This window comes from Poecilia mexicana, unplaced genomic scaffold, assembly GCF_051168715.1.
Source record: "Poecilia mexicana isolate PSO_F unplaced genomic scaffold, ASM5116871v1 scaffold_16, whole genome shotgun sequence".
NCBI lineage: Eukaryota > Metazoa > Chordata > Actinopteri > Cyprinodontiformes > Poeciliidae > Poecilia > Poecilia mexicana.
This window is the reverse complement of record NW_028263385.1, coordinates 28,776,600-28,793,095: the sequence shown is the minus strand read 5'-3', so window position 1 is coordinate 28,793,095 and position 16,496 is coordinate 28,776,600. Positions and strand designations below refer to the sequence as shown.

The following is a 16,496-nucleotide window of genomic DNA, read 5'->3' as shown; positions in this document are numbered from 1 at the left end:
GAATAAAAAGATTTTTCGCCTCTTTAAAGTCTCGACTTCACTGCTTCTTCTGATCAAAAACTCACTCGGCTCCATGATGGAGCGTCTTTCTTTTCCATCCTTAAACATTCTTTGCAGTCTTGTTTGACTATGATAATAAAACATTTACTCTTTAACCTGTGTAACAACTTAGCACTGATTAATGGCTCTAAGCTGTTTCTGTAGTAAGGCTTTAAAATAAGCTCAGATATTAAATGTGTTTAGTGTCTGCAGCTGGTGGCTCTGCAGCTCACTTGCTCTCTTAGTTCAACACCAACAGAACCACTTTCATCCACTTCCTTTTCATGTAAGGCTGAACGGTTTCTGCAGCTTTTCTGCGCGTCACGCTGCCGGCTGCAGCTGCCTGCCGTCTCACCATGCCGTCGGTGATGTACTTGCAGTTGATCTTGAGGAACTTCTCGGTCAGGGCCTCCTCCTCCTCGGAGGTGGATGAGACCACTCTGGACTGGCGCAGAGCCGAGAACACCGGGGGGTGGACGCCTTCTGGCCTGGGGGGGACATCGGACTCCTGGAGGCAGAAGGCAAGGGCAGGTTTATGTTTGTGTTTATTGAGATCCTCGTTAAAGTCAGCAGTATGCTGCATCAGAAGACAGAGTACATTTACAAAAAAAAAAAAAAACATATTACAGATGAAGTATTAAAGGAAGACAGACCTTAAAATAAGAAAATAGATTTCCCGTACATAAAAAAAAATGCTGTGGTTGAAAGTGGGGTAAAAAAGAGAGGAAGGAAACAAAAGATTTCTTTTTGTAATTTGTTGCACAAATAGAGGCAAAAAGTCTTAAAGGAAGAAGAAAATACACACTGCAAAAACACAAAATCTTATCAAGTAGTTTTAGTCTAATTTCTAGAGCAAATATCTTAGCATATTTGAAATTAGACAACTAACCTAAAAGCAACTTTTCAATAAGATATAGCAGCTTTTTTAAGTAAATAGTTTCTTAATACTGATTAAAAAATATACTAAATCCTCTTGGCAGTCTATTTCATTTATAACTAGACATTTCCCCATGTTATAAAAAGTCACTTGCAAGTTAGTACATTTGAAATAAGACAAAACTAAGATATTGCATTAAAAACTAGAGTAAAAACACTTGATAAAATTTAGTATTTTCAGTGGAATTAGTATTTGTTTCATCAATAATAAGAAATTATTTACTTAAAGCAAGCAATTATCTTGCTAAAAAGTTATCTGCACTGGAAACCAGACCAAAAATACTTGGTAAGATTTTGTGTTTTTACAGTGCAGCCACAAATAAAAACTACAACTAAACAAAGTACAAAACAAAACAGATAAATTATGAACTCTGGGGGAAAAAACCCCCACATGCCTCGGTTCATTTGATAACACACAGCGTGACTAATTTGTGTCTCATTTGATCAAACTAACGTGTTTGAGTCTCTAAATGTATTAGATCTTTTTCTGCACAGACGGACAATCTGGTTAAAGGAAGCCAGCGAAGAGCCAAAAACAATGAGCGTCCTGTGAGGCTGTAACGAGCTAAAAACATTCAGACGAGAGCGCATTAGAATGCCCTCGAGTCAAGGCTGGACTGCTGGGCTTCGTTTGGACTTATTAAGAATGTGTTTAAATCTGGCTGCCCTGCAATAACAAGCTGCAGATGAAATCAACAGCTGTATTATTTATCAACTATAATAAAATAGTATTACTTTAAATAGCTTCAATGAAAAGATGTCATTTGGAGTGCGAGTACTGCCGCCCCCAGGTCTTCTTCAGATGACTTTTTTGTTTTTGTTAAAGTCTGGAATTAGCAGTGTTCAGCCATCTTTGATTCTTTCTAATCTCTTCGTTGCCATTTTAAATATTTGTGCATTTGTTGAGTTTGTCGTTTTGACTGCTTTGCATCTCACATGGAGATTTTGCCTCCTCTGGTTCCCTATGCAAAGGTTTGGTCCAAGAGAAGCACAGACTTCCTAACCCGCTCATGACATTTACTCCCATTTCTTCCACAACTGCTTGAGGTTAAATTTAACTAAACTGTACAAGTAGCTAGCTTGATTTCTGTAGTTTGCCATGCATGTGAGGCAAAGACTAAAACTTGCATTCAGTGGAAACTAACCAAAATTTTTAGTTTTGCCTTGTCTGCAACTTGCCACAACTTCAGCCGCTAGTGGTTGTTTTGACCTGTCAGTTCCAGAAACATAATTTCTTCAGAAACTTCATTCATAATGCTTTTTAAGAGCATTATGAATGACTTTTAAGACCATTAAATCCACAGAAATGTACAAACCTCATTCAGACAACTTTCGATACATTTGCACTTACTCATAACTGATGCAAAACAGCTAGCTAGCAAGCAAGGGGATGTTAGCAGCTAGTTAGCAGAAGGCTCAATCCTCTCAAGTCACAAAACATAATGAAGATGTGAGAACAACTCATCTACTATTTGCCTGACAGAGTATATAAGAGAGAGGGCTGATTGACCTTTGATGAGCCCTGGAAACAAGTATTAACATGTTTAAAATGATAGCGGCACAAACATTTTTTGCTGCACAAACCAGCACTGGCACCGATTTTGTCTGATTTGAAGGTGTGTTTGTGTGTGTGCATGTGCGTGTGTGTGGGAGAGGGGTGGTGGGGATTCACTCAGATCAATTGTAGTTTGTTATTGTAGCATCACAGAATGTGAAAAAGGAATGGAGGTATAGATTTTTTATACGACATGCATTTTCAAAAGCGTTTGAGTGACCACCTCTTAGACGTGAGGACAAAAAGCATTACGAAGCACTGATGTCACTGCTACCTTCTATACCCTATGGTAACGCTGCAGACGGTGTGTGTGCTGCCGTGGAAAAAAAAAAAAAGGAGTGGCCAGGCAGTGTAACTACCTGGCCACTGCCATGCAGTGTAACTACCTGGCCACTGCCATGCAGTGTAACTACCTGGCCACTGCCATGCAGTGTAACTACCTGGCCACTGCCATGCAGTGTAACTACCTGGCCACTGCCATGCAGTCGACAAACTGACTGATGTCTGTCCACAAGGACACCTGCTGGCGTGACTGATTGAACACCAGTCGACAGGATGGAGTGTGAATCAGGTTGGATAGGACAAAAAGAAAAAGGTCTGGATGTAAGATACAGAACAATGAAATAAGGCAGAAACAGGCGATACAGTTGTTACCACAGACAAAGAACAGGGGGGATAAAAAGAGAACCAACAGCAATAAAAGGACATGATTTGCAGAAGGACAGAAGAGAAAAAAAACACCTCAAGACTGCGAGGTCTGTGTAGGAGTTTCCATTTGGGGATTTGGTCATGAAGGACGTCAGGGCGTAGAGGAGAGAGGCAGGAGAGAGCTACAGCATCAGTGAAGAGCTGAAAGAAGAGAGTCTGAGCGTTTAACAACTGTCTGCTGTCCTCTTGACACCAACCCCTACGCCTCCCCCTCTCTGTCTCCCAGCGCAGCCGACAAACCGTCTGAAGCTACTAACCCACACCGACACACTGAGCCTAGACGCTGGCGGCCTGGGAAGGCTGAGAGGGCTGGCCCATGAAAAATCTCTCAGAAAAATCGGAAAAAAAATTAAAAAATATACGGACTGAAGAAATCTAGAAGAATCAGCTGAGCATTAAAGCAGTAAGAGCATCAACAATAAAAAAACAGCGTCTTTGATCAGTCGTCGCTCCTATTGTTACTGACATTAAGATCAGAGCTCCGACTGCAGAGTTTAAACAGCTCAACGAGCCGCACAGCTGCACTTCACTTTGAGCTGTGACTCATTCTAATCCAACCTTGCACTTCTCAAGTTTAACAAAGAAAAGCGGAACAGGATTTGCCACTGGCACACGTGCGGCCGCGCACCTGCATTTAACCGAGCAACCGCCGGCGTCCAAACACGTCCTCCCTCACAACAGAAACAGTCTGGCATCCCCTGTCATTAAGTCTGGCACCTCTCAAAGAGGGGTGTTATGTGTTGGCAACAAAATAACACCCATCAAACATCCCACAGTGTCCACTTGAGTGGATGGCGAAGGCACACTTTCTGCCAATCAGCTGTGAGCAGTCCACAAGCGATTAGCAACCATGAAATTCATCTCAAGAAATGATGAAGAAAACAAAACTGGTCACCGTCAAATGGAGCTGGTCTGTTTCTCTTTACTAAAGGATTGGGTCTATGTCAGACCCAGCAAAACTCTGATCCAACCAGAGCCATGTTTGTGTCTGAGATACCAACTTCCCATTTTGCCTGCAAACTGATCAACTATCTGATTAGTCACCAAAGCAAGAGAGGTGTCCGCATAAATCCCAAGATGTAGAGCAAGGGCCTGGTTTGGATACCTTAGCTAATAAAGAAACTACCGCTGGCTGAAGTCAGCCTGTTAGTCCAACTCATCCCATGTGTGTTACAGGCAAGGAATGATGTGTGTGAAGCATCTATTCCTCTGATCCTGCCATGTTTTTTGCGATTATTGAGAAACTGTCAGCAATTGCTACATTGCAACCTCAACCCAGGAAGTTAGCTCACAGCATTTCAGGCCACGTTTCCACTGAGAGTATAAATGCGCAAATTAGAAGTATGGAAATTAATTTGCACGATAGAAACACGTCAATTGAAATAAAAGAAAAAAGTCACACTTTTCAATTAAAAAAATGTTAGCAAAATACACCAATGTTCATATTCCATATGTTAATATGTAGCTGCTCCAAGGCCTCAATAAGACGCCGACGTCTACTCTGATGTCTGACGATGAGTCCTAGCAGTGTGACTGAAACATAAATATGTTTCATGTAACCGTTTGCATCGTTGCTACTATAATTTTTATTGACTTTTCCTTTGAACAAGCTTATTCACATATTTTAATAGCATTGTTTTATGTTAAAGAAACAAAGGAATTGCAAAATTGCTAAACGTTTTGATAGCAGAATATCAAAGAATTTGATTTTCCGACAGTGTGGACATTTGTAATGGAAAAGACATCATAAATGAATGTTCTGTTGAAAAAACAAAAGGATAATAAATGCTTTTCCAAACACAGATAAGTAGGACTGCTCAGTCAGATCGAGAATTTGCCTCACGAGGAAGACTTTAAGTGGCTTGTTGTCTGGGCTATGAGTGTTGGATTTGGGTTTTCCATTTTTTCCATATCAAAATGCAAGATGGTTTGGGCATCTGATTAGGATTTCTTTACGACACCTTGGTGTGGAGTTTTTCTGGTCATGTTCCAAGGGTATATCTAGCTTGAAAAGTCCTTGGGATATTTGATTAGGAGGCGGAGATGTTTCTCTAGGGGATTGATGTCCATGTTGCCCTGCTGGATCCAACATCTCAGATAGGCAGAACCTTGTAGAAAGCTGGATAACTGAATGTTACTATCATTTCTACTGGTACTAAAAGCCTGTCATTGTCACAAACAACTTCTAATTAAGTGTCTCCCCACACAGTGCTAAATACCTAACCAGAGTTCATGCCCTCTGCTAAACAGCAGTTAGTTCCAACAGCTGACTCGCAATGTGAGAATATATGTAAATTAACTCTTGTCCCTATATGATTTAAGCGACTGATTTAATCTGACCAAGTACACCCCAGGGACGGAGTCCCACTTAATGATTTAAAGTGTGGGCTTGCCACGATTGCTAACAAGCTCAAAAGGAAAAGTGCAGCTCACAGATCAATACAGCTTTAGGCGCTATCGCACCAAAAATACTTCACATAAGACGCAAATATTGCTTTCCTGTTTTGATCACTCAATATTTGACCAGCGTTTGTCCTGCACAGGCCTCTGGCACCAGCTGAGAAAATATTGGATACCTCCTGGAAGGCTCAGAGTGATGCTTAGAGGTGGAATACTGAACTCACCTGCCGCTTTATTACATCCTGCACTCTAAGCCCCGTCTAGACAACCAGAGCAGTAAACATGGTGGGGGGATGAAAAGGAAAAGCACAAAGAGGGAGATAAACTAAAACTCAGTAAAACATTCCTCTATTCTTGGAAAGAAACAGTTTAATTTTATAATGTCTTTGGATGGCAGTAATGCACTTTAGATTTAAATTAGTTTTTTTTTTAGCTCCGTGACGGAAGAACCGTGACTCCAGTAACGTTTATTACATGTTTCACAACTGGTAACTGTATAATGTTTTTATCATGCCAATCACTTTAAACTGTTCTGTTGCTGAAATGTGCTGTACAAATAAGCTTGAATTATGTAGACTCTTTCTAATGAACAACTGTCTTCCTGATCCTGTTTTTCATTAATATTCTCTAACAAAACTCTTCACAGTTTTAACACAGACCACAATCTGCTGCACTGCGCGCAAAAATGCACAACAAACGGGAGATTTAATTTAGGGCTGCTAATGTGGCTTAAGTAGCTTTTCCATTTCGTGTCTGTTGCGTTTCTAAGAAGCGCCACAGAAACTATTTTAGTTGCTCGAGTTTATTGGACAAGTTTGTCAGATCGCCGTGCAATCTGACAAATTCAGGTCAGCCTGTGTCCAGTTTTAGTGAAAGGAGGAATGCTTGAGCCGCGCTCAAGTAAACTTCAGAGATCAAGTAGTGACAGCGCGCGAGGCAATGTGCAGAGGCGCCAGCTGTGTGATTGGTCTGCGCTCCTGACTTTAAACGCATCAACTATAAATCTATCTTTTAGGAATAAATCTGCTCCACCAGAGAAACGCTCAGAGCAACAGAGACGCTTACAAATAAATAAAAAAAATGCTTTATTAATTTATTTTTAAATTATTTTCTTAAAAACAAAAACAAGCAATGCTTGAATAAAAAAAAATTGTTATCGGTAGGTCAGGCTTTTTAAAGATTGGTGATGGGAGAGAATGCTGCAATTGGTGAATCGGTGCTAGTTTTAATTATGTAATAATCATGCTGCCAAAGCCAATTTACAGCTTTAATGCTGTGAATATTCAGTCGAACTGGAAGAAAGGGTGATGTATGTGTTGTGTTTGGATTTCAGATGGATTAGTTCAATCACAAAACACAGTATCCTGAATTCATCTAAAAGATTTTCTTTGCTATTCAACCAATCAGTGTAGTTTTGCACATTCAGAGAATGAATAAACTAAGGTACTACAAATGTCCTAAGGTCCTACAGTCTGCATCTGAAAACTCATCTGGGTTTTATTTATGGGCTGAGCCACATCCTATCCTGAACCTCAGAGAGGTATACTTGGAAGATAACATTGTTAGTTGACACCTGTTGAAGATGTCAACAAACTATAAAGCAACACAATTTCAGATTTACACCAACAAGTTTTCCTTGAACCACATTTACAACTGGGAGGGAAAAATAACTAAGCACTGTGTGGCTTCTATCCTAACAAAGGTTTTCAAGGAGAAATTCTAGAAAACGTGAGTAAAAACAAACATTTAATTTGTCTTTTGTTACATTTTTTGTAGCACTAAAAGCCTGCAGGTGCCACCCAGCTTTGACAGTAAAACACCCAAAAACCAACCCACAGCTCCCTCCAGTGGGAATGGGAGCATACTGCAGGAGAAGAAGTACAAAATGATTGTCATTAAGGTTTGTCAGGCTGCAACTCTGATCTTGTGCTTTTCAACCACCTGCCATTTTGTACATGATGTTCCTACATTAGATAAATTCTAACATTTAAAAAAATGATATACAGGTGATCTAAGCTAGTTCTGATTCATTCACAATTATTTTTAAACCACGTCCCGGAAGAGAGGAAGGAAGGAGGAGCAGAGGGAGGTAGACGCGGTGCCAAAAGAGGAAGCGACGGAAAAGATCTCAGTAGTAGCTGCACCACCAGGGTGAGCGGGCACGTGTGCAGGCCTGCGTGTCAGCATGAGCATGAGGAAGGTCCAGAGAGTACCAACAGGACGCGGGCGCTCACACAGATGACCACAGAGAGGGATGGTGCCAGAGAGAGTCGGTTGCCAAATAATCCGACGGCAGCAGGGCGGTCAACCCAGAGTCAGCCAGCTACTCACGCATGTGAACACGTAAACACACAGAACCAGACAGGCAACCAACCAATGGTCCGTGCTGTCAAGACGGGCCACAATTCCCTGCCAACAGGCAAAGTCTTGCCGGGGAAGCACTTCAAGGCCTTCTGAACCATCTTTACACTCCGTCAGAGAGACACAGAACAATAAAAGTTGACAGGAAAAACTCTGTGAAGAAAGAAGCTGCCTTTTTTAACAACATGAGTACCTGAGAGCTACATAATCCACAAAACGCTTGCCCAGACCCGCTATTCTACAAACTGACGTTGGACAGGGTAGATGCAGTTCTCTGGGAACTCTCTGCAACAAGATGAAAGTATTTTGTTGTACACATCGCTTAATATGTTCTTTGCCTTTTCTATCTGAGAGAATGTGTTCGGTATGGCTGACAAATTTAGGTTTGTTTAAACTTCAGCTGCTTGTTCCTATGTCAGACTTGAACAGAAATGGTTGTTTTGGTGGAAGTATTGGAACTGTATCGTCCGATACTGAACATCGGATATCTGTATCGGTATCGGAAGTGGAAAAAGTGGATCAGTGCATACCTATGAAGTTGTGGAAGAAAACATGTTATAAAAGTCTTGAGCCAGGGGTGAAAATTCTCCATCTACCAGGATGACAACCATAAGCAAAATCCTGTGTTAGAATATCTAAGTTAACGTCCAATCATAAATCAAACTTGGACTTGAAATTTCCCGTTGACATACGTTCTTCATCCAATGTGACTGAACTATTTAGATGTGCAAAGCTAGTAGAGACAAACCTCAAAAGACTTGCAGCTGCGGTTTCATCAAAAGCTGGTTTTACAAACTATTGAATCAGGGGAGCTGAACAAATCTGCCAGCCACACTACTGAGACTTACTTGTAAGAAATATTGAAAACAATGACTTTATCCTGGTTCATCACGTCAAATTCCTGCAGAGTACATCAATGACTGTGGTAGAAATGTGACAAAATGTGAAAAAAATCAATAGGTATGAAAACCTCTACTTCAACAGAATCCTCACAGAAACAGCTCAGATTATTTTCAGTTACTTTCATAGCTAACGGTCTTTTTAAAGCGCTTGCAAAATAGTCTTCTATGGTATTCCTACAGAGATCAATCTGAAAGCTGTTTCTCTTCAGGGTACTCATCTTCATCAAGGCTTTACCAGCTCCGTTCTGACTGCGCTGCTATTACTGTACACCTTCCAGAACCATTCATTTGGATAATGTCCTCATTGAGACAAGTGTGCTGCGCACCAAAATAGGCTCGTAATTAAAGAGACGTCTGCGTTTCTGGAGAAAACAAGAAGCAGAGTGAGAACTAAAGGGCCTTTAAAAAAATATTTAAAAAAATATATATATATAAACCCCAACTAAATGCTGCATCTTTCTGTCATAAATTCATAGACCGAAAGCAAGAAAGCTGCCGCTAACATTAACATTCAGAAATGTATACACACACACACACACCCCACCACTGCCTCCACCAACACAAACACAGTGCTGACACACTGAGTGAGGTAATGTGCCTTCCAAGCACACTTCCTCTGCCTGGAATAATTGCTGCCTGGCTGCTTGTCTGGCCTCCGTTCATTAGTTGCTCTAAATATCAGACGCCGCATCACTTTTAAAGGTTTAATTTCCATGCAGTCACGGCCCCCCCTTCCTCTCTCCGATCCCTCCCCCGTCGAGAGCCGTGGAACATGCTCCTGTTTTCACAAACAACGACCTAAATAGATAAGTGGTAAATAAATGTGGGGGTGTCTTTCTTTTTCTTTTTGCAGCCGAACGTGTCAGAGCCCCCAGGCCCCCAAAATGGCCTGACAGATGGAAGGAAGAGACCTGCAGCGTCCATTTTCTTACAAATGTACAAAAACAAGATCCCCCGTTTCCATGGAGACCAATAAACAGTCATATATTACTTAAGGGACTAGCGGGCGTCCTGCGGTGCTTGGTGATTGGATCGTTGAGATGCTGCAGACGGTACCTGAAGCGGAGGGCTTACGCTGCTGCTTTTAAGAGCTGTGAGGACAGGATATGTACGGCTGACTGGATCAGACCTGCACTCGCTGCGCACACACACGCACACCCCACAGGGAATCAATCTGAAGCGTTTCTGCATGTCGCTGTGCGTGGAAATGGGAGGAATTGTGAGTTGTGTAGCTGGTCCATCTTGCAGAGCAGAGATAAAACTCCTCTGTTTAATTCTAGAGACTAACCATATTTTACGTCGCACGTCGTCGTCTTGGTAAACAGAAACGAATGGAGAATCCAATCAACTCGGTTACTAATTAAAGCGGAGAATTCGAGCAGGAAGTTTCAATAATAGCCTATTTCACACGTTCACGTTCCTGTGGAAAATGCTCTAGACGGCGTTCTTGTCTGCCTCATGCTTGGCAACAATTTCCAAGTTGATTCTTCCAAAGAAAATAAAGCTGATGCAAAAAATAATAAAGTTCTGATGCATGCTGATGGGTGATGCATTCAGGTGCATTTGTACAGAGAATGGAAATTAACCATTTTTAGCTTGATCATTCATTACTGGTGTTCAGTTTCTCAGAATCTTTTTTTTTTTTTTTAATGATCAGTGAACGCACCATATGAAGTTGTGCTACCCACAACATTTTTGAAACAGAAGTAATGCTGGATCTACTAATTATCTAATAAGATACCGCAAGGAGACAAAAATGCTACCTTTGTAGTAAGGTCCTTGATTAGCATATTTCCATGTACATACTTATTATTGTATTGTATTTATTCATTTTATATTTAGGTCATATTTTAATTATTTGTAAAATTTGTTCAAATCATAAGTGTGATATTATATTGCTAATGTTTGCTAATATTTTAACTCTTGGATGGAGTAGCCTCTCAACAAATAAGCAATTTCCCATTGGGCATCAATAAAGTAAATTCTGATTCTTGGTTTAAAATGTTAGTAAAATCCTATTTAACATCAAAGCTGCATTAATTCTGAGGTAAGGTAATTTTATTTATATAGCACAATTTCAGCAACAAGGGAATACAAAGTTAGTCTGAGGATTCAGACCAACACTGTCACCTGGATTTATATATATATATATATATATATATATATATATATATATATATATATATATATAGTAAATCTACAGTATTAGGTGCACATGCTGTTATTTTAGTGGATCTTGCAGAAATTGTGTTCTTATAGGTTCTAAGGGGAAGTTATAATCATTTTTATAATGGAGAAATGGCCATATTTGTTCAGTTGGGTTTTATTGTACAAATATTTTTGTTCTGTAATCTTCAAAATTAAAGATTTCCAGCAATGCAGAGAAAGACAGCTCTTTAAATCTGGTCTTTTGCTTTTCCCTTGAGAATTAAATTTTCTTTTCCCTAATTTTTATCAAAGGTTAAAAAAAAAAGCTATTAGTCATTATCATTTAGAAAATTGATCATATCTATCAGCTGAACAGAGCTTTACAAAAATCTCTGATGTGGTCCAACTCCAACTTTATCTTCAGTGATTCCTAATTTTGTAGAAACTGGGAAGTCACTGTCCAATCAGATCTTCTTCAGTGTCTGAATGCGGAGCTGGTGTTACTATTGAATGAACCAGTTAAAAACAGATAAAGCCTCTGGTTATTTAAGAGCCCTGTGCTGAAACAGCCAGACTGCTAAGGATGGCAGATGCGTCTGCATTAAGTTTCTGCTCCATCTTTTTAGATAATCAACGGCTGATGCTGATTGCAGCAAGTGGCAAACAATCAACTGAATCATTTGTCTGATAAGATTAATCAGATCGAAATTAAGAAACTTCTGTAGCTGAGAAGGATCATTAGCTCCCCCAATCTTCGAAGCATATGGATGCTACAGGTGTAAATCAGATACTATAGACAGATATTCAATAAGGAACTCATTAAATCAACACAAACACCGTTTTACTTTAAGGTTCTATACACTTGAAGAGTCCAGTGTTTAACTTACAGCTCTGTAAATATCGAACCCATTTTGCTCTCGGGGGAAAAAAAAAAGATACTTGAATCAAATTATTTATTGCCGTTATTGATTTCATGTATAACCCTGTGTTTTTTTGTGTGTGTGGGCGTGTGTGTGTGTGTGAGAGAGAGATTGTGCATCAACATACCGTTGCCTTCTCTAAATCAGCTTCAGAGGAGGTGGGAGACAGGGGGCTGATGGGACTGAGGGAGGGGGAGCTTCCGACACTGGAGACGTACTCGGGATCAGGAACGTACAGAACCTGCAAACATAACCCATGTCTGTATTTACACAGAATGCGCACCATACCACTCACACCAACACAGGTGACGACAGAGATTCTGTCACGCACAGCAAAGACGTATGTTTGACAAGGCCAATAACATGAAATCACGGTTAGACTCTCATGTTATTGACCGAGTGAACACAGAGGGAAAGTGACATTCATAACAGCAGGACAGAGTGTGAGAATTAGCAGTAACTGGATGTAATGTCTCATGCATTTCATGGTTAGAACATTTAGAGCATGTGCCGGCATTTATTCTGTGGTAGCTGACCATTTGTTTTACATTATTGATGGGGGAATGGGTTTTCTTCAAATAAATTTAGTGGCTGTTTAGTTTCTAAAATGTCACACAATTCAAAAACAATCCATTTCAATTCCCATAACCCAGCAGGACATTCAGCAGCTCTATAAACCACCTACAGAGTAGAGTAATGGGGAATTTAAAAGGATGTTTGGTACTTTTTAAAGGCTCCAAGGAAAGCAAATGAGCAGCTACAATCTTCCTCTCATGCCCTCGTTTTAAAAAGAGAGAACTTCTGAATCCACAGCAGAGGTGGAGGCTAGTCTAAGTGAGATCCAGCAAAAGTGATTTTTAAAAAAAATTTTACTCTTGAAATTATCACAGTAAAGAAAATTTAGCAAAACGTTTGTCATATTTCCATCATTTGGTTATGTACACCAAAAAAGTTGGTCCATTATCAACATAAGGAATGCAAAACATAACCACAAACTAGAGGTGTGCCGACTGATCGGACACCGATCATAATTGGCCGATTTCCGTGAAAAAGTGTATGATCGGTGATCGCCGATCACGGTCTCTTGTTGCCGATCACACAAACCGATCATCACCTGCTTCTCATTTCCCAGCCTGCCTGTGCAGCTGGTCTCCTCTTTCCTTCACTCTGTGCAAACGCGCAGCAACAAATCCTAAGCGATGTGGAACTATAACGCACTGAGTGAATGGGGAAGTTTGCGTGTTGCGGCGGAAAATTGAAGCACGTGGGGTGAAGCACATCAAAATGCATCAACACGACGAATCAAATATGGCATAAAAACAATGCCATACTTGACGGAGTTTGGCTACATCGAGGCTCACTGCAGTAAAAAAAAGACGATCAGATAGCAGGTAAAGCAGCGCACAGCTACAAACACTCACCCGGATTAGCATGACGGTCAGAAAGCTAAACAAATAACCTGGAAAATAATTTAAGTCTTCGAGCTGCGATGTCAGACGCTGGTTCTGCTCTCGCTGTTGAACCGCTGCTACGCTACAGGTAGTAATATTTGACAGACAGAGCTTCGCTTCTGCTCCACCTGGTAGTGACTCTCACACTGAACTTCTGCTTAAAGCTGCAGCATCTAACTTCAAAATATTAATTTTACATACGGATTAAAACTTCCGATGTCCTAACATGAGACAGATAATCTCTGAAAAAATAATCGATCGATCTCTCTGTTCTGCATAATTACTCCACTCAGTCAGAAACAGCCACTCAGAACTAGCAGTAATCAGCTAGCCGCCATGCTATCAGGAAGCTTTCATTCAGTAACTCGGGATTGTTTATTGTAATGGATCCTGTATTTGCCTTTGAATGTTAAGTTTTATACTTGAATCTTTTAGCAATGTGGAGAGGTTTTATTTGGACTTTTTGCATTATTTAGCCTCTTCAGAGCCTTCATATTTTCAGTCTGCTAAAGATAGTATTACCAATAGCAGTACAATTTGCACAATGCCCGTTTTGTTTTTTTCTTGGAAAAAGTTATTAAAAACAAGCTTTTGTCTAAATTAAGGTGAATTCATGGTTCCTTTTTCCACATAATGTAATGGTAGTGTTTATGATTAAAAAAAATAATAATTATGTGATCAGTATCGGTGATCGGCCCTCATGGTTGATCGGAATCGGAATCGGAGGGAAAAAACCTGATCAGCACATCTCTACCACAAACCTATAAAGAAGGGTAGTTTAAAGGTTTATAAATAGTTTAAATTAATTTAAAACAAATTATGTAGCTTGATGTTTAAGATATTAGAAAGGCTCTTTGTTCTAGGACACTGTCTGGCAAGCTGTTAGCATGTTAGCATTGAAACATGTAACCATGCTAACCACTTCATTTATTTTATAAATAAAGAAATAAAATGGAAAGCTGGTATAAATGTTTAAATATTTTAACCTAATTTAAAACTAATTATGTAGATTGATATTTCTTTTACGATGGTAGAAAAACACTTTGTTCCAGGCCATGTTCTGCAATGTTAGCAAAGAAGTTCTTTACTTTCAGACGTTTTGGGTGAAAGTTGCAGATTAGCAGCTAACTGCTAACACAGGACCGCATTTCAAACTGGAACAACCATTTTTAAAATGCCCAATGTTGTGTGATGAAACCGCAAAATAAGCTAGCCTAAATGATTTTCAACTTTCGATCATTTGTTACTCTGTCTTGTTATTTTTTTATTAGATTAAACATTAATCTTAATCTGGTTACATAAGTGGGTGAAATAAAATCTGGCTCCATTTTTGGAGTTATATCTTCAGTCTCTGTAAGTGCCTTTACTGCTCCCTGTTTACAGCATGCTAAATGTTCTGTCTGCTAAGAGCTGAGGCAGAGCGAGGGGTGCCAGCTACACAAGCAGCGGTTTGGGTTCCCTTCGACTGACTCGCTTTTAGCGCCAGGAAATGCAGAGACAAAAACAAATAGAAATATTAGTCACTTTCCCATAAAAAAAACCAAAAGGAACAAATATGAAAGCCAGGGAGGTTGGCAAAGCGTTTGGCAGGTAACAGATGATTAACTTGTGTGATGTGGGAACAGCAGCATCAGGGGGCTGAATCCAAGAATCACACGTGTTCTTAAATGTTTTTAGAAACAAAATGGGTCTAACAGAATGTGCTGCAGCCTGATGGGACAAATGATGCTGTAATTAGCAGGCAATTAGGACAGACAGCGATGTGGTTAGTGAGTCAGCCAGTTGAGCTGAGAAAGTAGGTGGAAAAACCCAATTTTTCAGATATGTTCACAAACGTAGCGATAGAGTCACTTTGTGATGACGGCAAACCACTGAGAATGCACAATGGAGAAGAAATGAGCCTGAGGTGTTCGTGGGGTGGCTGGAGTGGCGCAGTGAAGGCGAGCACGGCGGTTCACACCTGGCCAGGCACCACTGCTCTGGAGAACAGCTTGTTGAGCTGAACCAGCTCGTTGGGTGTGGTGTCAAACTTGAGCGCAATGCTGTTCAACGTGTCCCGCGATTCCACCTGGACCGCAAAACAAGAGAGAGGACAGAAACATCACCGTGCTGCTCCTGCTCTGAGGCACTGCCCTAAATGCTGCACAGGCCAAACATGAAGATGGGACACACACCATGAAGCAGACAGAGAAAATATCTGAAGAGCAGAGCTCTGAATCGATTGTTGTAAAGGGTTTGTGTTCTGCACGTTAGAACCTGGGATGAACTCTGATTAAAGTTGTCGGCTGTTGACCAGGAAAAAACTGTACGTTGTTGCTTGCAGGGATATAAACGGACATGGTTATCTTGTGTTATCTTGTCAACCACAAGTAAAATGTCTTTTTTCTTAATACAAACAATATACACAAAGCTTCAGACTGTAGCTAAGAGTTAAAACAGGTTCCTGAAAGGGTAGCATGAAAATTTATGTGGTGCGTTTACAACAAACGTGTTTCACGAATCAGGCGCATCTGGTTTACATTCAAAGTCTACGTGGAGGCGCGTTGAGGTGTGATTAGAAGCGATTTGAATTTGAGTGTTTGACGCATGAAGTGCTTCGGACAAAAAGGCTGGCAACGGAAAGCAACGGCTAGAGCAATTTAGACGCGCCTCCACATAGACTTTGAATGTAAACCAGACGTGCAAAGGAACAAGTAGAGTGCTACATCTAGCGCTCTACATCGCTAGATGTAGAGCAAAATGTCAAGCGTCTGCATTCAAAGTGCACACGCGTCGAACTTGAAGCATCGGACGTGTTTTTAACACGTTTGTTGTGGACGCACCATTACACTGATAAGACCTCGCGATGATAATGCATCGCAATTTTTCTCGGCAAAGGGAAGGCTGCCTTACATGGGAAACAGGAGGAAAGACCAAACAAGAGAATATACATATATATAAAATACAAGTAATATTAATAATGAAGCATTGAAGAATTAATAGATATCATAAAAACAAGGAACAGTAGAGACAGAATCGTGTAGATCAACAAGGAAAGGCTGGAGATATACTGACATAAGAAAGAAAGAAATACAAA

General features: G+C 40.4%; 1 protein-coding gene across 4 annotated transcripts in view; it reads right to left on the bottom strand.

Annotated features, from left to right (window-relative positions):
- Positions 1 to 16,496, bottom strand: part of oxr1a (oxidation resistance 1a) — a 164,479-nt gene that overhangs the window by 20,665 nt on the left and 127,318 nt on the right. For all 4 annotated transcript variants that reach the window (XM_088014305.1, XM_088014308.1, XM_088014307.1 and 1 more), the window contains 3 exons: positions 15,381 to 15,488; positions 12,097 to 12,210; positions 395 to 547 (listed from right to left, as the gene is read on the bottom strand). In XM_088014305.1, coding sequence (XP_087870431.1) covers positions 395 to 547; positions 12,097 to 12,210; positions 15,381 to 15,488 — 375 coding nt within the window. The remainder of the gene's footprint in view (positions 1 to 394; positions 548 to 12,096; positions 12,211 to 15,380; positions 15,489 to 16,496) is intronic.